Source organism: Leguminivora glycinivorella, chromosome 6, assembly GCF_023078275.1.
Source record: "Leguminivora glycinivorella isolate SPB_JAAS2020 chromosome 6, LegGlyc_1.1, whole genome shotgun sequence".
In the NCBI taxonomy this organism is placed as follows: domain Eukaryota; kingdom Metazoa; phylum Arthropoda; class Insecta; order Lepidoptera; family Tortricidae; genus Leguminivora; species Leguminivora glycinivorella.
The window spans coordinates 11136492-11161606 of NC_062976.1; the positions used below are offsets into that span (position 1 = coordinate 11136492).

At 36.9% G+C, this 25115-nt stretch overlaps 2 protein-coding genes across 2 annotated transcripts; both read right to left on the reverse strand.

Annotated features, from left to right (window-relative positions):
• Positions 1-240: 240 nt before the first annotated feature.
• Positions 241-8569, reverse strand: LOC125227562. The gene is made up of 2 exons (XM_048131898.1): positions 6073-8569; positions 241-1394 (listed from the first exon to the last, which is right to left on the reverse strand). The coding sequence occupies exons 1-2, from the start codon at positions 8490-8492 to the stop codon at positions 824-826; spliced, it is 2991 nt and encodes a 996-aa protein (XP_047987855.1). The 5' UTR covers positions 8493-8569; the 3' UTR covers positions 241-823.
• Positions 8552-10682, reverse strand: LOC125227000. Its single transcript, XM_048131191.1, has 2 exons — positions 10234-10682; positions 8552-9765 (listed from the first exon to the last, which is right to left on the reverse strand). The coding sequence occupies exons 1-2, from the start codon at positions 10601-10603 to the stop codon at positions 8552-8554; spliced, it is 1584 nt and encodes a 527-aa protein (XP_047987148.1). The 5' UTR covers positions 10604-10682.
• Between the last annotated feature and the right edge of the window lie 14433 nt (positions 10683-25115).

Sequence of the window (25115 nt, forward strand, 5' to 3'; positions counted from 1 at the left end):
ATGGAACGACCCTGCTTGAAAAATGGCTCTGGGTGTTTTTAATTGGTCTTGTTGCCTCCGTTGGGGCTGCACTCGACGTTTCACTTTTTCGGTTTTTTTTAGTTTGATGTGTTATTTCAGTTTCCATCATATTTTAATAGAGCAATAGTTACGTGCGCCTTTCACAATCGAGAAGCAGCAATTAATTTCGTAATAGCTACTGTTAAAGGAAGAAACAATGTCCTAGGGTCCTATAAAGTATTTTAAATGAATAGAAAATCAGAAATACGTGTGAGACGAATGATATATTGTCCAAGAAGAAATTGTACATATGTTACCATGGAAACCATGAATATTAATGTTGCTAGTCATAAGACATACATAGGTATACAAACTACATTCTGCAACATACTCCGCCGACAGAAAATAACAAATAGGCTTGAAATCAATAGCTTCTTAAATATATATATATACTACATTTTTATTAGCTTCTTGCATAGTTGCATTACACAGCTTTATATTTGAGTGGACTGTAATCTTTTAAGGTTTGTAAATTGAAATTATGTTAACACTTACTAAAAAACTTAATAAGCAGCTATGTAGGCAATTTCACAAGATTGCTGATGTAGTTATGAAATAGTAAATAACATAAGACACATTTTATAGAACAAAATAAACATTGGATGCAACCAGCATCAACATAAATAATCCATACCATGACTACCTACTCATAGAACAGTTATAATTTAGTAGGATTTTTAGCCATGTCATAATACACTGAACTAAATATCAACATAGCATATTATGAAAGTGTCACATAACACATTTTGTTTAAAGAAAAATATTATTCATCTAAAGGCAATATACAAACTTTGGTAATAGAAGTTGTATGCACTTTACCATTTGCCTTCTTTACTTCTAAGGCTCTTACCTTCCCATCCTGACCTGGAAAAACCTTGGTTACTCTAGCCATAGGCCAAGTCATAGGTGGAGTATCTATTTCACGCAAGATAACTAGAGCACCTACTTTAATATTAGGCAAAGCAGTCTTCCATTTAGGACGGTTTTGCAAGACATTTAGGTATTGTTTAGACCAATATCGCCAAAAGTGTTGCTGCAATGCAGTGCATTTCCGCCAAAACTTTAATCTATTATCAGGTAAGTTCGTGATATCCTGCTCAGGATAGCAAGTTAAGGGAGCACCGGTTAAAAAATGCCCCGGCGTTAAGTAGGAAAGATCCTCTGTATCTGATGACATTGGCGTTATCGGCCTACTGTTCAAAATACCTTCAATTTGAACAAGTAGTGTGTATAATAATTCATATGTTAAAACATGTGAGCCCAACATTCTTTTCAGATGGTATTTCAAACTTTTCACCGCCGCTTCCCATAAGGCTCCGAAGACAGGGGAGTAACTGTGTGCTACTCTGCGGCGGCGCCACCATAATGAAATTCAACTAATTATATGTTAAAATGATGTTCGTAAGACGTACAGTATGTACGTATAATTTTATGACTGTACCTATAGCGGGAAACGAAATAATGGGCTTTTATTGTGGCGCCGCTGCAGAGGATGCTCTGCAGCGGCGCCACTCAGTTCTCATAGATAGATATGACATCATCTACTTTTTTCTCATGGAAATTGATGTACCAATGCTGTTTATTATGTACGTATTGAAAAAATCACTATAACTTAGTAAATTTATGTACTTTCAGTAATTCCGCATTCCGCCTGAACGGTATGAGCTAGTATGTAAGGAGGTGTACCTACGGGTAAGCGAGAGGGAGATATGTTCCTCCCCGCTCGCTCCCGCGCTCGGCGCGTTTCGTTCTAGGTTTCAATAATTATTATTAAATTTATGCCCCTGTTGTACACTTTGCTTTTTACTTCGATTGCGAGGAATTAATTATATTTTTCTCGGCAATTTACACCACGAAATTGTCATAAAGCGAAAGAACATAATAGGTACATAAGATAACCAATTCCCGCCAACTTTTTTTTCAACATGTGATCAGAGTTTCAGACGCTTGGTTTTTTGCCAAGTCAAAAATTTTTTAAACGATAAGTAATCGAATCCTATTTTATTTAATTTACTTAATTTAATGACAGAAAATACGGAATTCTAATAAATTATAGCAAAAATAAAATAACCTATCAAAGTTTTGTCACCTACACAATTTTATTGCTCAATAAAATTGTGCAATATGTTTTAACTGTTTGTCTCTTGAGACCGATTACCTTAGTCTTAGGCCGGCACGGCAACAGACAGTCTTAAAATTCATAATCTTAAAAAACAAGAGTGTGTGTGGACTAGGGCTTCCAAATACCGGACCTTATCCAATACCGGTATTCATTCCGGTATTGGCGATTTCAATTCCGGGATCCCGGTATTGAAATCGGGAAAATATAAAAACCAAGTAATTTGCTTAAAATAACAAATTTTATTCAAAATATCGTTACTTTTCATGCGTGTTATATACTACAGCGGAATCTTGCCAATCCGACTTAGTGAGGTGTCAAATCGATTACATTTCCAACTTCATAAGTTTCGATTTCAACCCAAACGGTTCGCAAACTTATGTGGCCAAGTCCGTTCAACTTCTATTGTTTTTAAGTATACATAGTTCAAAGGGCTACGCCCTGTGCTCTTTATTTTTGTTATGAGTCCTCAGTCCCAAGTACGCAGTATAAAAGCAAACGGGAAAGAGCGCCAGATCTCTACTCAGGTGATTCTGTAAGTTAGATATCGCCGCCATATCGGACATTTCACAAGAAGACGCGGCTATAGCAAACCATGTTTTCTGCCAAATCGATCTCTTTAAGCTCGTGCGGAATAGAACCTTTTACATTTTAATAATAACAAGCCTTTGCATATATAACCAGATGGTTCAAACGGCATCCTTGCGACACTTACGGTTGTGGCTGTACAGCCCAATTCGATAGAGGATCCCTCGTCCGCACACACGGCAGGTGTATGCTCCCCCAGATGAGCGGGGTTTAGAGGCTTGCTCGTGACGCCTCATGCGTTTATCATTCAAGGAGGAGAACCAGGCATTGTCGTGCTTGGATTGAACGTCATGGACAACACGGCGCCACGTGGTTCGGTCTTCGGCCAGTCGTTGCCACGGGTCGCATGGAATATCAAATGTGACCATGTCACGCTTCACGCAATCTTTAAAGCGCAGCGTTGGCCGTCCGATCGGTCTTTTTGCATCTACAACATCTCCCAGCGTGGCAAACGAGTCCGCTCCATTCGATACACATGCCCGAGCCACCTCAATCGCCTCTTCTTTAGTATGGCTGTGATACTAGGAAGCTGCTGTGGCTCATTCATGCTGTGTTACATTTTATAGTCAGTGTTAATGGTGTAGTTGTGCTGTAGGTTTAACTATAATATCACTTTATTAAATAACAAGCATTAAGAAGCATTTCTCGATTATAGTTTCATCATTGACTTTTGAAATTAGAACATGAGATGATTTTTTTTTAGAAACACATTGTAATCAATATCCGTGGTACAATTTAGTGGTATTTTTAGGGTTCCGTAGTCAACTAGGAACCCTTATAGTTTCGCCATGTCTGTCTGTCCGTCCGTCCGTCCGTCCGTCCGTCCGTCCGCGGATAATCTCAGTAACCGTTAGCACTAGAAAGCTGAAATTTGGTACCAATATGTATATCAATCACGCCAACAAAGTGCAAAAATAAAAAATGGAAAAACATGTTTTATTAGGGTACCCCCCCTACATGTAAAGTGGGGGCTGATATTTTTTTTCATTCCAACCCCAACATGTGATATATTGTTGGATAGGTATTTAAAAATGAATAAGGGTTTACTTAGATCGTTTTTTGATAATATTAATATTTTCGGAAATAATCGCTCCTAAAGGAAAAAAAGTGCGTCCCCCCCCCCTCTAACTTTTGAACCATATGTTTAAAAAATATGAAAAAAATCACAAAAGTAGAACTTTATAAAGAATTTCTAGGAAAATTGTTTTGAACTTGATAGGTTCAGCAGTTTTTGAGAAAAATACGGAAAACTACGGAACCCTACACTGAGCGTGGCCCGACACGCTCTTGGCCGGTTTTGTATTTCGTGGCGCTAGAGGCGCTAATGCACTAATAAAATAAATCCGCCAAATCATTGAACAATTAGCCAAAAAAGCTGAATTGTCCGACATAGATTATCAAAAATCACATTAAGAAATAATCTATGGAATCACACATTACTTTGCGGAAATCCATGATAATCAAAATCAAAAAGATTATCCGCGGAATAGGAACACTTAATTTACGGATTAGAAAAGTATTTTTCTTGATTTTGATAGTTAAGGAGTGATTTCCCAATTTCGGTACTAAGTATAGGGAATGTTATGTACGGCAAAGTTTTGAGCTAGATAGAGTTCAACACACTAACGCACACGCATAGTAAAAATAGAGTAGCTACGGTATACGTTAGTTCGTATGCATTAACCAATTTTTTGAAAAGTTATATCTATGATATAGATGCATCAAGGCGATTTGTTTACAGAGGATTTGTGTCCTGTTGCAACTACGTTTGATGTGTTGCTCCTCTGTCACACTTACGTGCGAATTCACAAGTGCGACAAATGTGTCAAAAAATGTTCGCGGCCGACCCTCCTCAATGAATGCTTTTGACACGTATCTTTAATTCTTTATCTAGCTAATCATCGAAAAAACAATCATTTTCATACAAATATTGCAAAATACCAAACAGAGAATGTGTCAAATCGAAAAACGAGAGCAAGAAGAAGATTACGCGTGTAGTAACCATCGTGATGCAGAAATTTAACGTTTTTGATGAGTGATTTACGTTAATTTGGTAGTTACTAAAAATACCGGGATCCCGGTATTACTAAATTAAATACAGGTATTGGAATGTGCCCAAAAAAAGGCGGGATCCCGGGATCCCGTGATACCGGGATCCCGGTATTGGAAGCCCTAGTGTGGACGGTCGCGAAATTGTATGGAACTCCGTGCACTCAATCTGATTTTTGTACTGATTATGGCTTCCCACAGACAGTCTTAAAAATTCATAATCTTAAAAAAAAATTGTATGCAAATTGACACTGACAGATCTGTCAGTGTCTTGTCAGTGTCAGTTTGAACTGTCAGATTGCATACAAGTTTTTTTTAAGATTATGAATTTTTAAGACTGTCTGTGGGAAGCCTATGATTTTATCAAATTATGAATTTTAAGACTGTCTGTTGCCGTGCCGGCCTAAGACTAAGGTAATCGGTCTCAAGAGACAAACAGTTAAAACATATTGCACAATTTTATTGAGCAATAAAATTGTGTAGGTGACAAAACTTTGATAGGTTATTTTATTTTTGCTATAATTTATTAGAATTCCGTATTTTCTGTCATTAAATTAAGTAAGTAAATTAAATAAAATAGGATTCGATTACTTATCGTTTAAAAAATTTTTGACTTGGCAAAAAACCAAGCGTCTGAAACTCTGATCACATGTTGAAAAAAAGTTGGCGGGAATTGGTTATCTTATATACCTATTATGTTCTTTCGCTTTACGACAATTTCGTGGTGTAAATTGCCGAAAAAAATATAATTAATTCCTCGCAATCGAAGTAAAAAGCAAAGTGTACAACAGGGGCATAAATTTAATAATAATTATTGAAACCTAGAACGAAACGCGCCGAGCGCGGGAGCGAGCGGGAAGGAACATATCTCCCTCTCGCTTACCCGTAAGTACACCTCCTTACATACTAGCTCATACTTGGCTCATACCGTTCAGGCGGAATGCGGAATTACTGAAAGTACATAAATTTACTAAGTTATAGTGATTTTTTCAATACGTACATAATAAACAGCATTGGTACATCAATTTCCATGAGAAAAAAGTAGATGATGTCATATCTATCTATGAGAACTGAGTGGCGCCGCTGCAGAGCATCCTCTGCAGCGGCGCCACAATAAAAGCCCATTATTTCGTTTCCCGCTATAGGTACAGTCATAAAATTATACGTACATACTGTACGTCTTACGAACATCATTTTAACATATAATTAGTTGAATTTCATTATGGTGGCGCCGCCGCAGAGTAGCACACGAGTAACTAGGTATGAAATGGAATGTTGTTCCCAATTTGGCAGTTACATTTTGAACTTGCATTTGATGACATCTATTATTATTTAATTTATATAGCTCAGACAACTGAGTACTAGCTGACTTAAAAGTAGCAGCATTGTCACAATAAACCTCGGTTGGAACATTACGTCTTGCAATGAAACGTTTGAAGCTAGCCAAGAATGTATCAGTAGTCAGATCTGACACCAACTCTAAATGTACTGCTTTGGTAACGAAGCACACATACACAGCAATGTAACCTTTTGTAGTGATGACACTTCTCACTCTTGACTGCTTTATTAGGATTGGTCCCGCAAAGTCTATGCCAACCTTAGCAAACGCACGATCTATGTTGACCCTACCAGCGGGCAATGAACCCATCAGCTGTTTTGCGGTTATACCTTTTAGTCTAAAACATGTGAGACATTTATTTACAAACTTTTTTACCAATCGCAAACCATTTACTATATAATAGCGTTGACTTAAATTGCTAAGCACTTCTTTTTGACTGGCATGTAACAGCTTCAAATGTTCATTTTCAATAATAAGGTGAGTCACCTTAGACTCTTTAGGTAAGATTATCTGATGCTTTTGACTATAAGGTAAGGAAGAATGTTGCAAACGTCCACCTACTCTGAGAATGCCATTAGCATCAATGAAGGGATTGACAGACAGCAAATACGATGCAACTTGCCTACCTGCCCGCAATGAGGCTAGCTCTTTATCAAAGAACTTTTCCTGTTCATTTTTTATAATTAAATGCAATGCCTGAGTTGCCTCGCTAAATGTAATGAAATTAAGCTTAACTTTTTGTGAACCCAACCTCACATTTTTACAGAACCTTTGTATATAAGCAAGCACATTTACTGCCTTATTAATGTTAGAAAACTTATCTAACAAATCATTCGCAAGAGAAACCGATTGATATGATGCCATGCACACCGGCTTGGATCCATCTGCATGCTTGATCTCCGGTAAGTTGTCAGGTACATTCTTACAGTCATCGGTGAATTTATACTCTGGATCAGACATGCAAGCTGGACCACACCACCACAGTTGGTTACCTTGTAGTTCGCTGGGTTGTACACCTCGACTCAAACAGTCAGAGGGATTGAGGTCAGTTTTTATATACAACCATTGAAAACCCTTTGTATATTCGTTGATTAATTTGACTCTATTAGCAACATAAGCATTTAACTTTGTTGGATCCGTTTTTTGCCATGCCAGAACAACCTGAGAATCACTGAAAAGATGCACACTTTCAATAGAAATCTTCTTACTTAATGTATTGTATGCTCTCAAGCATAATTTTGCCATTAAAAGTGATGCATTTAATTCTAATCGTGGCACAGTCAATTTCTTGTCTTTAGATGCAATGCGACTCTTAGAACAAAGAAGAGACATAGATACTTTACCATGCTTGTCAGTGACTCTTAGATAAATAGCAGTCCCATATGCAGAAACTGAGGCATCACCAAATGCTACAAGCTGAGCAGACTGAATATTGTCAACAGTAACATTTCGTTTGATTTTAATCTCTTTCATTGCCTGCAAATCATTGTAAAAATCTAGCCATTCTTTAAATAGCATTGGTGAGGGCTCAGAGTCCCAGTCAGTACAAGACTGAGTCAACTTTTGCATGATTATTTTTGCTTGGACAAAAACGGGTCCAGCTAGACCTAACGGGTCATAAAACTGGCTTATATAGCTTAAAATTTGCCTTTTTGTCTTAGGGACATTTTTTGACATTGGACATGAAAGTTTAAAAGAATCAGAGTCAATATCTAACTTTAAACCCAAAGTTTTGATGTCCTTATTGAGTTCCAGTTCCCCAACAACCTGCTGTTCTACTGGAATGTTTGTCAAAATTGAAGGGTCATTGGCTGCCCATTTATGCAAAGTAAAACTACCTTTAGCAAGTAATTCTATCAATTGGTTTTGTGTGTCAACAATCTTTGCCAAGCTATTCTCTGTATGTATGATGTCATCTACATAGGTCGAGTTAAGTATTGCCGAACTGGCCAGAGGATATTGCCTCTCAAATCTTGTGGCCAGCTCATTCAGGCATTTTGTTGAAAGATAACTAGATGACTTCATGCCATAGGAGACAGTGTTTAATTGAATACACTTTATTGACTCATTTGGAGTGTCTCGCCAAAGAATGTTTTGCAAAGAACGCTGCTCTTTTTGAATTAATATATTGCGGAACATACGCCTAATGTCACAAGCAATGAAATACTTGTGTACCCTGAAAGACAACAGTATGTCAAATAACTCCTGCTGAACAATTGGGCCATTCATTAAAATATTATTCAGTGAAATCTTATTGCTTGTTAGCATTGATCCGTCAAAAACCACACGAAGCTTTGTAGAGACTGCATCGGGCCTCAAAACAGCTGAATGTCCCATAAAATAGACAGGATCTTTATTAAGATCATATGAGGAAATGTCAACATATGATCCATGACCTAAATCAATATATTCATGTATGAATCCTTATACCCGTCATACAACATCTGATCCTTCTGAAATCTCTTTTCTAGATTATAGAATCTTTTAAGAGCTAGCCCAAATGAATCTCCTAATGTATTGTTCACATCATAGATAGGTATTTTCAATGGCAAAGAAACTGTAAATTGATTATCTTCTAGTTTGACAGTTTCAGTGAACAATTTTTCGCACTGCTGTTGTTCAGATGTATGTTCCGCATATATTTCAGGTACTTTTTCTGTATGCCAAAAATTGGACATCGTATCACGTATATCAGTTTGACATTCTTGACAGAAAAGAGTGACAGCAGGTCGCTTAAGAATAGAAGATGGAACATCACCTCCTACAATGTAACCAAACTGTGTGTGTACCAAGCTGGGTGCGGCATCAGGATCGCGCAGCTCCTCAGGCTGCGACAACAGGCACTGAAAAAAGATATTTGCAGCCAATAAAATATCTATCTTGCTCGGGATATGAAAGGAGTCATCGGCTAATGTTATATTTTCAGGGATCTTAATTTTTGAAATATCAATTTTAGTTTGTGGCAACATTTCCTTGGTAAACTTGTCTACCACTAACAGTTTTACATTTGTTTTAAATGGATAAACACATGAGAAAATATCTAGTTGCAAACTATGTTTGATGCATTTATCATTTAAAGTTACACCAGTTATAGTAGTTCCAGGTGAGAGCGGATGACCTAGTTCCTTTGCCAGCTTTGCTGTAACAAAGGAATTCTGAGATGCACAGTCAAGCATAGCCTTGACAATGATCTCTTTCCCGCTTTTGGAAATCACCTTGACCTTAACCGTTGGCAACAACACCAGTGGCTCATTATTAACGTTAGCCAACGACACTGATGGCTTCTCTTCATTCACATGCAGCAATGAATTGTGGTTTTCCTTGCACTCCTTACACCTAAAATGAAATTTGCACTTTCCTGGGTGAGTGTTAAGGCAAGTTTTGCAAAGCTTTGTTTCCTTAACAAACTCAAGTCGCTCAGATATTGAAGCTAGAGAAAACTTAGGGCATGCATATAATTTATGTTGCTTACCACAGTATAGGCAGTCCTGGGATGGTTTAGTAGTGACAAACGATGATGAAGCTGCCTTAGCTACAGCTACCTTACTCGCAGCACCGCTTGCTGTATCACCCCGTCCCTCACTGTTCTCTAGGGCAAGTGCCCGACTTTCTAGAAATTTCAAAAAGTCACTTAAGGATGGTTGCATCAAAGAATCCCTACGTAAATGATACTCACGGTTGGATATTGGGTCAAGTTTTTTAGTTAACAGACAAATGAGAATGCTGTCCCATTTCTCTATAGCCTCACCTAGGTTCTTTAGTGCAGCTAAATGCTGTTTAGTTACAGAAATCAGTGAGCGCAAGGCACTATGACTCGATTTTGTTAGCATAGGCAACTCAAACAATGCATTTATATGTTCATTGATGATTCTAAATTTATTATCGTACCTATCTGCTAAAATTCTTAAAGCTTCGGCATAACTTTGACCTATGACAGGTAGGTTTTTGATTAAATCAAATGCTTCAGCTTTTAGGAAGCTTCGTAAGTAAAAAAGCTTTTGCACACTGTCAAAACCTTCATTATTATGAATAAGGGCATTGAACATTTCAATAAAAGGTCTATAATCGGTGTATTTACCTGAGAAAGTTTGCATCTCTATATTAGGTAATTTTAATTTAGAAGATACGTGAGGCGTCGCTGGCGCTACCGATCTAGCGTCTGAAGAGGTGGGTCCAGGTCCAGACAACTCTACGATGCGATTTCGCATCGCGGCGACACACTCGAAGTATGTGGTTTCGATGGGCTCGGGATCCTCCTGGTCTCCTACATCCAGTGTGAGCTGCTCATAGCCATCGAATGCCTCCTGGGCCCTCTCTATCATCAATTTCAACATCTCGATGTCATTGACGTAGGTCGAGTCCATTTTGTTTTTAATCCTCGTTAGCGCTGCTTTTTTAGCGCCCCGGCGCGCTATAAGCGCACGACGCTCTTCTTCGGATTTCTCCATGTTTTAAAACACCACACCATGCATAACCTTTTAACGTGCACACACACAACAAGCTAAATTTACTATATTTTTTCACCAAATTTTCTGAAACAAAATAATTGACAAGCACATTCAAACCCAAACGTTACTTGTTTGTTTCTGTCGCTCCTTTCCACGCGCGCGCGATATAGCTCGCAGCGCAGCGCAGTAAATTCGGAGATGCGTTTATAGAACGCGTTGCTGCCGGCTCGTCGAACGTTGCTGGCGCGGCACAATGGCGGCACCTTCAAAATCTGCTACGCCGAACGAGACGAACAGAAATTTTGCTTGATGGAATTCGCTCAAATTGACGCACTGATTTTAATAAAACACTTACTTGTTCCACGGCTGAAGGACCATGTTAAAGGAAGAAACAATATCCTAGGGTCCTAAAGAGTATTTTAAATGAATAAAAATCAGAAATACGTGTGAGACGAATGATATATTGTCCAAGAAGAAATTGTACATATGTTACCATGGAAACCATGAATATTAATGTTGCTAGTCATAAGACATACATAGGTATACAAACTACATTCTGCAACAGCTACATATCTGGCAGAGATGATTGTAGGAAGATTAACAATAAAATTATGAAATAGAAAGGGTTGTATCGGAATTAGTCGGATTATTGTGTTGTGCTACAGAAGGGACGCCCACTTATCGTGTTGACGTAGACGATGCAGTTTGAGCAATATTAAATCTGATTGACGGTGACCTTTCTGAATTTAAGTTCTAGAATCTATTCTGATACTGTAACCAATTATATAATAAAAGTATGAAGAAATTGCGGACTACGGTTTACTTACTTAAGTATAACTTATGCCTTTTAGTTACCCTAAGAATGCAACGTACGCGAGATACCCATGCTTATAAAAAATAAGAATTTATCTTTAGCTGTTTGCTCAAAGATATAAACAAACCAACGAATGATTTCCTTTAAAGCAACTCGCTGTTTCATTCCACCAGTTCCCATCATAATTAAACACTATCTTTCCATAACGGCATCAGGCTTTGTCATGATTACGGACGCGAGGGCATTTAGCTCGCGATACGTTCTCATTCGGAAAATCGCAAAGGATAAATTACAGTAGGTTGAATTGAAAATAAAAAAATGGTAACTAAAAGTATTACAGGAATGCGTAACAGTTTGTTGGCTTCCTTCTCTTGTTTAGTTGCCAAGTGGGACGTGCCGTCTTTTTAAAGTCACGACCAGACCTGCTCAATTGTTCATGTACCAAATTACTACAATCGAGGTCTCCAGCGCGGGACGCAGCACACTAGCCAGATAAACCCTATCGCGGCGGTGTGTCCCTCTTTGCATTTAAAAATAGTGCGGAAAGGACGGACACGCGATCGTGCTTGCCCACCAGAGTAGTTAGTACATATTTACAATCCATATTTAACATTTCTTCTAGAGTTTCTTTAAATATGAAACTGGTTGTAAATAATATGTTGTTGTTGTTGTTCGGCATTATCCCTTGTTACATGCACCGGATCTTCTGTACAGCCTTGTTATTGTGTTCCCAAACAGAGTATTTTTACAAGCGACGCGATTCCCTACCGCGCCTGCGTTAATTGGATGCACTGACCGCGATGCAGGCGGGATGAAAATATTAACGCCGCAAAATATATCGGGAGATTGGGATGTTTCCAGGTGGGTTGCTCCATTATCTAGCGAATATTATGGGGAATCGTTTTATCCGCTGGCATATTATGCATTTCAGTCGATGATAAACACCATGGTTCACTTCATTTTCATAACATATGATTAACATGGAGTTATAAATTCCACAGGCTGATGAACGGTTTTAGAAAAAAAAATACAGTGAAAAGTATTGTTATGAAGAAGCCGGTTTTAAAGTCACGACGGTGTTCCCACACTGGCTGTTACAAATGTTATATAACATGGTGACAGGGATTGGCGATGGCACGCTGTCCCTGTCGAACAATGTTATGCAACATTCATAACAGCCCAATGAACTTATTTTATTCGACAAGAAATTACTATTACAAAATACAGTTACAGTAATCACATCGGAAACCTGACACAATGTATACATCAATGAATGCTATTTTTACTATGGTACTTAATATTGGTATGCATTAATTATAATTCGATTGAATTGAAATTCTTTTATTAAATGTGTGAAAACACAATAGTCAACATTAGAACATTAACCTTTTCCAGTACAATAATCAACCAAACGTAATTAGTGGTTGATGTCCGATTCAACAATACCGGTCAAATATTAGTATTGAAATGGTCTCCGGTGCAAATCGGTTCCATTTACGGGTAGCCTGGGTTAATCATGCTGTGTTTGTGTTATTACTAATGTTTGTTATGGATGTAGAATTTATTGGGTTATTTAATTATTGCAATCAGTTTTCAGTAATAACATTGTGCAATGTAAGTGATAAAATCACGTTTTCACTCAATTGACGGGTCATAGGTACATTGTGTTGTTATATGTACATTGATTTCATTACGTACTTTAGAATTAAGTAGGTATTAAATATATTCCAAACGTCCTATAATGAAGAATAAAGTGAATGTCGTTGCGTAAATGCTATGTTGATAAAACGTCGTTACACCCCGCCCACAGTCAGATAAATTTGCATTGTGAATTTAACAAGTTCGACGTGTTGCGGGTTTATCCTTTTGAAACAAAAATATTTTAGTAAACAGAATAAATCACAATATTGATGATACAAATGTGTACGGGCAACAAGGTCAAACTTGTTAAAAGATTGAATCAGCCAATCATATGTTTAAAACAATATGTGACATGTTGCTTTTATAAAATCGACTTGTTGATTCAAATAAAACATTGAGTTATAACTTAACAAAATCTAACTTGTTGTTGGAACCAAAGAGCACGTAGGCGCTATTTTAACCAAAAAAAATTTTTAACGAACATGAAATCTAGTTGTTTTTTCTCTCAGTGCATTACTAATCTATTTAAAAAAGTACCATACTATCACATGACACAACTTAGACTTTCGCAAAAACACATCATAAATGCACCTGAACATGCTATACACATTGAGCTACGTTTAGAAATTATGGTAAGTCTAGAAAAAATTAACCAGTGTAAGTTTAATGGTATTAAAAATGCTTATTATTATGACAATTTCGAATTGAAACTGTATGTTAAAAGTGTTAACTGCGCACAGCAAGGTCCGTTTATTTATTACGCGATAAGAAGTTATTTACAATATATTGATTTAAACTAACACGATCTTCACTCATATTATTAAATTAAAACGGGACTTAATCGCGTAAAACTTACGTACGTAAAACTTAAGTCCCGTTTTAATTTAATAATATAAGTTATTTACAGTTAAACAACACTTATTTATTTATGAATGGCGTCGCTCCTAGTTCCGAGTCGCATTAAGCCAAAACGAAATATTTGTATTAAAATTAAGTATAAAGTAAGTATTAAATTTTGTTGCTATGTTGTTTGGTAACAAAGGGAATGAACCTTGTTCTTTTAACGATACTAAATAGAAAAGAGGTGTTTAACAGAATGCTTACAATATGTTCGAGCCCAATTAAAATAAAGGCATACAAATACTTTCAATGTAAGTTTAAGTTATATCTGCACCGGTTACAACCAGATAATGACTCTAGCGAGTCCAGCGTTACTGCTGCAGTGTCACTGATAATGATTTCTATCTACCTATATTATTGTATTCTTCATTCACACTCATTGTATTTTAAATAAAACAGGCAGGCAAGTATGGTCTCGCGATAAATGATAAAACATCAGGCCGTCCCTATCGCACTCTTGGTAAGTGCGATAGGGACGGCCAGATGTTTTATCATTTATGCCAGATTTAGAATCTCAATATCAGAATAGAATGGCATATTTTTTATTAGAAAGCACACAGATAATAAGCAATTTTACACTGACATAAAATAGTAATAAAGTGCCACGAAATGGCCTCAGCTCAGCATATTGCTGGCGACTTCCAGCTAGTCTTCCGGTGAGACCATTAAGTGACAAAAATCACGAAAGGTAACATACAAAAGAAGAAACATAAGGAACCATAAAAACATAAATTTAAAATAAAAACATGACAAAAATAAAAACATGGCTAGACAGTTTACGTTTTGATGGCGACCGAACCTGAATCGGTCTTGTATTACCTGTCATAATCTACGCATGATGAAAATCGTGACGATTACCACATCAAAGTCCGTCCTTCAGTTTAGGTATCAGAGTAATTAAACACTTAGCGACCGCGTCAAGTACCCGGCAATAATGTCGCAGCAGTAATGTAGCGGCAGTTGCCATCTAAAAATCACCTTTTAAACTCATCAGGCAGGCTTCTACTAATAATAACTAATCGTCTTGTTAATTAGTGTAGCTTCCAGCTCCATGCGACCGTCTTTATTGTTTTTGCTCAAGATTTAGTGGAGCTATGGGTTATTTGTCAAAATGCCGACAAATAGCTTATCTTATTAAAACAAATGACTGAAGTGACTTAAAATAATCTATGGTACATATACTATAATTATTATTTTTCAAATCTTTCTGTAAACTGGTTTAATAAATGCATTTCTTATGTACAAGTGCATAATAGTTGTGTGCGTGCACACGCTGTTTCAACGTGTGTATTAAATCATTAATTTATTATGTAATTTGTTTAAACCGTTATTTGAAATGGCATCAAGGTAATCGAACTTGTAAAATGAACGCGTAGCGCGCATAGATGCAAATAACTATTGTGCCACACCATGTCAAGCCGTGCTACGGATACGATCTGCGGCGCTTCTACGCCTTATACTTCAGTTGATACAAATGTGTTTCACAGAACGTTCATCTCGATGTATTACATACTACTACTACTACTACTACTACTAGTAAAGTGACTGTGCTGGTTTTCGCCTAGCGCTAGTTTTCGTCCGTTTGACGAAATTTTAATATCAAAAGTGATGTTGTTTCACAAGTATAAAATTCAAAAATAGGTACATTTTTAATTGCTATTCTGCGTGGTCAAAAACGTGCGTATGAGAATTTAAACTTAAACATGTGACCTATGTCGTTTCTATTTTGTAGTAGACATATCCCATTGCTTTCAAAATTTTGGAACTCTGACAAGTAATACCTAGACCTAGCATTTACATTACAGTCCTCTCGTAATGTTAAGAATCGTCAAGAGACCGAAACAGGTGGATACCTAAGAGTGTTTTAACACTTCCCAGCGAAGCTCTCTTCATGTTTACTGAGTGGCTAAAGCCATACACATATGTGTATACTAGTGTTATCCACAGTTCGATGCACTATTTTGACAAATCACTATGCACAAATGTTGTCACACTTTAGCCAGTGCTGTTTTTATCGATGTTATAATTGTTAACAAATAAAGCCCATGATACACTATTATGTCACATTTTATTTTTCGGAAGTGACAACCCTAACCTAAAATTTCAAAAAATCATATCTCCTTATTCCTGCGTTTGTTGCGCTTGAATTTTTTTGTGGTAATAATCATAATTGTGTTTAACTTTTGTGTATCAAAAAAACCTGCGACCGTGAAGAGAATCGCCAGAAAAAAAAGATTTTACATATCATAGAAATTCATTATTTGACGATGACGACTAAATGAGAGTAAATCTTTATGTTTATATAGATAAATTGGTTCTTTTAAACCATGTTTAGTATACCAGATAAGATAACATTCATTGATTAATCTGCTTTGAACTAGTATAATAAGCGTTTCTATGGTTTCTCAGGACTTTTCTCGATTTTTTTGATATCTCAAAAACTATGGTATTTAGAACCATGGGAGTTTTAAAATAAGATTTTTTTGGTCATCGTTCATCCAAAAACCGCATAAAATAGGCATGGCCGCAACTAAGGCAATTTCACACACTGTGCGTTACATGTTTATTTAAATTACTTTCAGTGAGTTCTTGTAGTACCCGAACAAGTATTCTTGTATACCCTTAACGCGTTACGCGTTTTCTGATTGGTTTCTGAACCAGAAATATATGATACTAGCTTTTGCCCGCGGCTTCGCTCGCGTTAGAAAGAGTGAAAAGTAGCCTATGTCACTCTCCGTACCTTCAACTATCTCCACATAAAAAATCATGTCAATTCGTCGCTCCCTTTTTCCGTGAAAGATGGACAAACAAACATACACACACACACACACTTTCCCATTTATAATAATAGTATGGACTAGCAAATAACACTCATAACTAATACAAAAGCCTGTAGCGAAACGCCGCAGTAATGTAGTCTGGCTCTGTCGCGCCAATACGTAAGAGCGATAGAGATAGATAACTACGAAAGAGGTATTATCGTGAGCGTTTCATGAACGTTTGTGCATTCGGCTATAAGTAGGTATAAACCAAGATGACCAAGACCAAGCAGAATATTGCATAAAACTCAATATCATTTACTTTGATTACGGTGTGCGAATTGCGCGGACTAATTTTGCAGCACGAACAGAAATATAATTACCTCAATATAAAATATATTTAAAGCCGATTTATATTAATGTTATTTTATTAAATAAAACAATATTAGTTTGACCCGCAATACGCTAAATCCTAAAGTTTAATTCAATGTTGTGAATAACTTCCCAAACTACACAACGGAATGTGCTGCATAGATACCTGTGAGATTCCGTCCCGACATTAAGCGCGAGCTATAAGAGTGCCGCGGCTGGCATTCATTTTAGTACCTAAAAGAGCGATTCAATAAAATAATCATTTTTAGCTTTAAGCGTACATTTGTTTTGTATAGTCGTTCCGTTTCTGTAAGGCAGAAAATAGCATTATTATTTGCAAAAGGTAAGAAGTTGTAATACGGAGGAAACAGTTTTGACCCGAAACACAGTAAACATAATGCTTAAAGTGATGGAAAGAAGTGATTGTGTCTGGTGAACAATAGAAATTTAATCCTGTATAGGGTTGTCACAAGTAAACAAAATAACACAACATAAATAATTCTTTCTAAGCTAAGTTTTGAATACCTGATCACGAGTATCACGACATATTAGCAACACGAATAAAGTTGAATAAGATTCTATATATTATTCAATCTATTAAGTAGAGCCCATTTAAGATAAAAGCTGTCTATTGAGTTTTACGTTTTGTTTTAGTTTCCATAATGTAATTTTGTTCATGCAAATAAATGAATTTCGTTAGTTTCGATGTGTAAAATAATTATTAATAATAACACGCCTCTGAATTTCTTATATCAGGTGTGATCGCAAGCAAGCTTCGTGGCCTAATCATGGTACTCGACTGAAAAGCTTTGTATTATATCACGATTGTATAAAATACTATTAACCGGACTTCACAATCCCATGTGTTCAAATTTTCTAGTAGAATTTTCCCGTCCGTGGCTTTTCGGTCCATTCATCCTCATACAATTGTCATGTGATAGGTAAATTTCAATAAAATATATTGATTCACTTCACGAATGATCTTTTACTGACAAGTAGTCATATTAAAATGAACACATTAATTTCCTACTACATACATTGGCCCTAGTACGACACTCCCGATGGTGGCACAGTGGCAACCCTAAACTCCAATATTTTTTATCGCTTTTTCAATTTTACATTTTTTGTAGTGACGTTCATTTGACATTGAACCTTAACACATATTATTACGTTAGCTTTTTGTACATGTAATCAATGACTTAAGCCATTTCTAAAATTGATTAACTAATTATCTTAATTTTATGGCTCTTTTGCCTTAGCCCGCCGGACAAACTATACGATAGCCGAAGTGTGCAAACTGTGGAATGAATGCGATTACTGAAAGTATGAAGAACAATATGCAACCAGCGGTCGACGCTGCGTTGATCATTTTATAACAATCACGTGTTACTGAATATTGTCACAACTCGCTTCTTATAAACAAACGTAATGTAGGAAATTATATAAAAATAAAATATTATAAAACTTAGGGCCAATTGCATCGAGAACATTAATTAGGGTACTATCAACGTCAGACAAGAATGAGGTATGAAATTTCCCATACAATAATAGTTATTTTCCCCTCACTAGCTCGGAAACACGTGTTTTGTCCTTTAATACCAGCGGGTAAAAACACATTTTATCCACTAGTGGGTAAAGTAATTTGACCTTCAATATAGGCAAATTTCCTGCTTTGAAATTGATAAAAGTGGGTTAATCTAGTGATGACGATGATTTACCACCTGTGGAACTACTGGAAGCAGTGATAAACGCATTTTTTGCGTTGTAGTTTCCTCGCTGTAGTGAGGGGAAAAGTTTTGTGTTACACTCGGGTGCAAATGTAAATTTACTTCTCGTGTGTTAAAAAACTCGCAAGTTCAGGATTCTATTTTCGAACCACTCGCTTCGCTCGTGGTTCAACTATAGAATCCTTTCACTTGCTCGTTTTTCAATTCCACACTCGGCGTTAAAATACAACTTTGCCCCCTTGTATAACAAATAACTATTGTTATACAAGGGGGCAAAGTTGTATTTTAACGCCGAGTGTGGAATTGGAAAACGAGCAAGTGAAAGGATTCTATAGTTGAACCACGAGCAAAGCGAGTGGTTCGAAAATAGAATCCTGAACTTGCGAGTTTTTTAACACACGAGAAGTAAAATACATTTGCACCCGAGTGTAACACAAAACTTTTCCCCTCACTACAGCGAGGAAACTACAACGCAAAAAATGCGTTTATCACTGCTTCCACAGTAGTTCCACAGGTGGTAAATCATCTTTATTACTAGATTCACCTACTTTTATCAATTTTGAAGCAGTTGATTTGACTTTATTCAAGGTCAAATTACTTTACCCACTAGTGGATAAAATGCGTTTTTACCCGCTGGTATTAAAGGACAAAACACGTGTTTCCGAGCTAGTGAGGGGAAAAATATATTTAACGTATCAACGGTGATTACACTGATTACACGGTCAGGTGTTTAGCTAAAATGTCATACCTGTATGCGTGTGTAGTACCTAATCAAAATAAATGAAATTCAAATATGTAGATTAAAAATTGAATGGACTCTTTGAGTATTCAGATTAATTTAGATTTACTCGCAGGAATACTGGGCAGTGTGTCGCGAGTTACCTGTATTAGAACTACGTTGGTTCCGGCGACCGCGACTTGTTCGCCGTTACAATTAAACTCCTACAAAATACGGTTTGCAACGCCCGCTCTAACTGCGGCTTGTAATGAACTAATGACCGGAACTTTATTAATTGTATTATAACAAGTTTCGTCGCGATATCATCTATAAAAAAAAAATAGTAGTAGTAAGTAGTTTCCTTGCTTTTGTGTTTAATATTAAAGTATTTAAACTCGAAGTTTCCCAACGTGCCATGGTGTATACATATTATTTAGATGTCAAATTGGTGGATCAAGTCCATGAACACCACGCTGCACTGCAAAACCTAATGATGTAGTGTGGAAGGCAGCTAAGACGAAATGGGACTGGGCTGATCACGTCTGCCGAATGAGTTGTGTGACGTAATCACTACGCAGTGGGAGCTCGAAAGGTCAAATCGGGGATCTGGCAGACCCCGTCAACGAGTGCGGAATGAACTAGACTCTTTCTTGAAGGAGTAATAATAATAATATACCTATACAAAGAAAAGGCATGGAAAATAATTTTTGAGGTCACTAAATACGATATAGCAGGTAAAAACCTCTTCCTTTAGAAACTCCAAACAAAATTAACTAATTAACAATACCTACTCGGGCGACATCACCCGAATGAAGTTGGCGGAATCGCAAATACTTATTTAAAAAGTCCCTTCAGATCACAATGCGCCTTTATTTTCACCTTGATCCGACCGGTCTTTGCCGGTCTTTGTCAGAATACAAGATTGAGAACGCTTGTTTGGATTAGGACTTTTGAAATGGTTCGGAATAAGCGAGCTTATTTGTTGCGAATGTATACGATAATGCGTACAATGTTCGTGTTTGTTTGACTTTTCTATACGTGTGTAAAGAGTTTAACATATTCGTACAGGGTTTTGTTTATCCACGTTTAGAATTTTGTTTGCTTGAATTTTAATTAAAATGTGTACGCCTGATATTTAAAGTTATTTTTTAAATAAACTCTTCAGGCAGCTAAACATAAATCTCAGTTTACAAATATTGTATAAAGCAATACTAAAACAAAATTTGACACATTTTCCTCGATACAAACAAAACTGAATAGTAATAGGTTTCGTTTTTCGGCAGCCGTCCCTGTTTTTTCCTTCAGTAGAGCTGTCAAAGGGTTCCAACTTTTATCATCACGGAACTCGACTCTTAGTAAATAACTCTGTTTAATTATGTTTGCGTTAGGATTCGGATCACGTCGGCGCGAGCTAATTTTTGTGGAGTACGTCACCCGCAGCACCGCCCCTTAATTGGTGTATTCATCAGCGACATAGTTTCGTGAATGCGGTCCTTTTGATCACTAAAGCCCACTTTCACGAACGTTAATCCGGATTCACACGTGTGTTTACACCTTTATACTGTGATTTTGTAATGTGAAAGTCTCCGACACTGTAGCAGCATTAAAAGGTTACTTTTTCAGACTATAAAATGCGTTAGGATTGAGAAAGTATTTGAAAAAAGTGACTTTCTTTATCTAACTTATAATAAATCTGGTTTGAAAGCAGAATTAGTCTTATTAGCAGAGTTAATCTTGTCTGAGTCCCATAACACAAGCCTGAGCTTACCGTGGAACTTAGTCAATCTGTGGAGGATATTCCCTATAATAGTTGTACCAATTGTATTTATTATTTAAATAACAAATTCTTAGTCTTAAATATTTACTTTTTATTTAATCTTTATAATGGAGGGCATGATGTTCTTATTTATATATGAATTTAAGTACATAAATCTATTCACAAAATTGTATTTACAACCAATATTTATTGAGAAAATAATGAAGTTCGTATTCATTACACTTGTAGTGTTTTCATTATTCTTTTAAATTTATCAGAATTTGATTATTCAAACTGCAATGTATTCCTTATCACAACACGCAATGATCTGATTAACATGCTCATGCTCGCTTGCTCAGGCCAATCAGCCACGCAAATACCGACTACATACATAGTTTAAATAGATGCTGATATCCAATAATACACATGATGCCTTATAACTCGGGTTATTCGAGTGTGCGGCCGGCTAATCCCACTAGCGCCCTCAAGTGGACTGACGCGGAACATATCATGTGTACACGTATTAACCATTTGCTATTTACATTACATATTAATTGATATTCATATCGAGTTGTAGTAAGAATTAATTAGTTCTATATAATCGGGTTCTATAGAAAGTTTTTGGTGGAATGATAAATATATTTTTTTAATAAATACAATGTTGCTTGAAAAGATATTGTAGTCGCAAAACACAGATCAGAAAGCATCAACTAGACCCCCTGTGGTGAACGAAGTTGCCCGCAGCGGTTACGTGCGTAGCAGAATGCAAAAACGCTCACGAAACGCTCTCGAAACGAAACGCTCGCTCGTAGATATCTATCTCTATCGCTCTTGCGTATTGGCGCGACAGAGCCAGACAGACTACCTTTCGCGACGTTTCGTTTTCTTTTCGCGCTGTAGGAATGCCATTCAGTTACGGGGCCTGGTTCGTCAAACACACAAATAAGACACACCGACGGCAGTAAATAAAAGGATATTTTGTGCCTACTTTACTGCCATACGAAACTGCTGACCTTAGTATAAACGTAACTACTATTTAAATACACATAAATCAACTCACGGCAGTAATTCTAAAAGGCGCAGGGAAAGCACAAGTAACAGCTCAAGTTTCATTGCTACTCTTAACAATTAAGGGGTTTAATAAAACATGTAATTACAGTGACAGGTAGCCTGCGTTTTCACATTATCCGATCCGGTATCAGATGTCGGACCGATATCCCATATATTTGATATATTTATGCCGCCATCTACGATTTTTTTCTTTGAAATCCTTCCTACACCCGATATCGGATAGGATAATGTGAAAACGCACTAACAGCACAATTAGAGCCCATATACCATAGTCAACTTCTACGACACCTAATCAGAGAAAAAAAAGATGGTGGTGAAATTCTTCTACACGGGTAACTACTATTCCTGCGTAGAAATTCTTTTAAAAAAGTGGTTCTCTTTTGATTGGAGTTCCCTTCATCTAATCAACATTCAAGGAGCAGCGGCCGCAGAGCTGTCTCCATAAATTACATATCAAGTATGTGTACGGGCCTTATGAAAAATGTTTTCGTTACGCTCCCCCGGCTACCGGCCCGCAGTATAATCTGTGTAGTATATTAATCGTTGATCCATAATATGCTAATGAAAGTTTACTAAGCTATATTTTGTCACGTTTATCCCTTAGTTGTTTTATGCCGTTTTATGAAAATAAGGATTTTAAAAAACGATTAAAGATTAAAAAGATAAAAGAAAATAAATCAATTCGCGTTGAATTATGTCTTTATTTATGAAACATTGGAAAGTAAATCGTGTCGGTCCAGTTGAATCCGACTAATCACAGTTTTAATTGAAAATATTACCGATGTGTAAGTACTTATTGCAAAATTGTTAGATTACACCTAATTAATTGACTTCAGAAAATGTACCATTGAAATTAACGGAGAATGAAAGGTGTAAACTATGATATTAGTACAACGTTAAAATACTGGTTCATGTATTTATACTGCAGCAAAGTTGCGGAACTCCGTGGTTGCAGGAGCCTTTATGCAAACAAAATATATTGGCCTCCTGATATGTTAGCTCGTTAACTTTGCTATTAGTTTCTCTCAAAGCAGGGGCAGACATAAATAAGCAAGTTTCTATTGCGGGCGACATGTCGAACTAGCCTTTGATTGTAACTTATTTTATCCTTGAATTAAGTTTTTACGGAATATGCTACAAGGATATTAAATTTAAAAGAAACTCTTATTTTTGCATTAAAATAATAATCTTAAAATCGCGTCATTTTATTTATAAAATTCCGCCCCAAGCCCTAACACATACATATAATTTTTATGTCGATCCACGAGGATTTTGTAATCGTTTTTGATATAAAATTAGATAACAGAGCACAAAACTGGGGCAACAACAGCTTGACGACTTAAATTCTTCTTCGTCTATACTGTATTTGTATTTACTATTAAAGCTACATGCTCTCTGTGTGATGGCACACCTCGGACACTGGCGATCAAATATATGAAAGAGGCGCGTTCCTAGCACACAGTCTAAGCTTGTGTAGGTGAACGCCTACTATGCTTGTATGAGTGAAAAATGACAGGTCGACTGTTCGCGTTTTTGACAGGCGGTAACTGTGAGGTAAGCGAGAGGGGGTGGGCGGCACATTCAGTGGGGAGCGGGAGTGTCCATACTGTACGATAGTATTATTTATTATACTGTGGTGATGGTACTACACTTTAATTTAAAGATAAACTAAAACAACAAAAAAAAATTACCCTGTCAACACTATGTACCTAAGTTGAAAAAGCCACAAGAATAGTCTACATTCACACAGTTTCAGTACAACAGAACACTCATACCTAGTCCCATTTATCCAAACCAACCGGTAATAATTCAAACATATACCTATACTTGGCTCGGAGTTGTACAGCCGAGTGTAAATTCGGCAGGCCACTCCAATAAAGCACTTGACGTCTGATAGAGAGCCATATGCCGCGCGGAGCCAATCCGCTTGCGCCGAGACAAAGGACTTGGCTCGACTCGACTCATCAAGCGATCTCTGAATACGTAAACACGTGGACCTTGCGATTTTGTAACTTACAATTAGACTAGAATGAAATTTTTAGACACAATGCCAGAGAAACAAAATTATGTAAAGAATATTTGCTCTCATCTTTTTAGAATAGAAAACAAGGTTTTTTCTTTAGAACGAAAGTTGACACAGCCTTGCACTGTGTGCACCATATGGCCTGGCCCCGTAGCCGAATGGCATTTCTACGACGCGAAACGAAAACGAAACGCCGCGAAAGGTAGTCTGGCTCTGTCACGCCAATACGCAAGAGCGATAGAGATAGATATCGAATACCGAGATACGAGCGTTTCGTTTCGCACGCTGTGTAAATTGTTGAACATTTACTCAACCAAACATCAGCCGAGTTTAAACAATTCTTATTTATATGATGATGACGATGATGGTTTTGGTTAAAGAGGAGATATAGCGACATATTGCTATGTCATCTAAGAAATATTGTTAAAAATTGGGCTGAGAGAACAATTCTCTTTAAAAAAATCTACCAAGACAGCATATTTTAACCGATCGTGAACGCTACACCAGACAATAGTTATTTGTTATACAAGGGGGCAAAGTTGTATTTTAACGCCGAGTGTGGAATTGAAAAACGAGCAAGTGAAAGGATTCTATAGTTGAACCACGAGCGAAGCGAGTGGTTCGAGAATAAAATCCTGAACTTGCGAGTTTTTTAACGCACGAGAAGTAATAGTTATTTGTTATACAAGGGGGCAAAGTTGTATTTTAACGCTGAGTGTGGAATTGAAAAA

What these genes read in the sequence shown, in the direction of transcription:
- LOC125227562 (XM_048131898.1), bottom strand. Translation starts at nt 8,492, where the DNA reads ATGGGACATTCAGCTGTTTTGAGGCCCGATGCAGTCTCTACAAAGCTT. An exon ending in ACATTCCATTTCATACCTAG is followed by an intron (nt 1,395 to 6,072) that starts TTACTCGTGTGC and finishes AGTAGCACACAG; the next exon opens with TTACTCCCCTGTCTTCGGAG.
- LOC125227000 (XM_048131191.1), bottom strand. Translation starts at nt 10,603, where the DNA reads ATGGAGAAATCCGAAGAAGAGCGTCGTGCGCTTATAGCGCGCCGGGGC. An exon ending in AGAGATGCAAACTTTCTCAG is followed by an intron (nt 9,766 to 10,233) that starts GTAAATACACCG and finishes TGAAATTTCTAG; the next exon opens with AAAGTCGGGCACTTGCCCTA.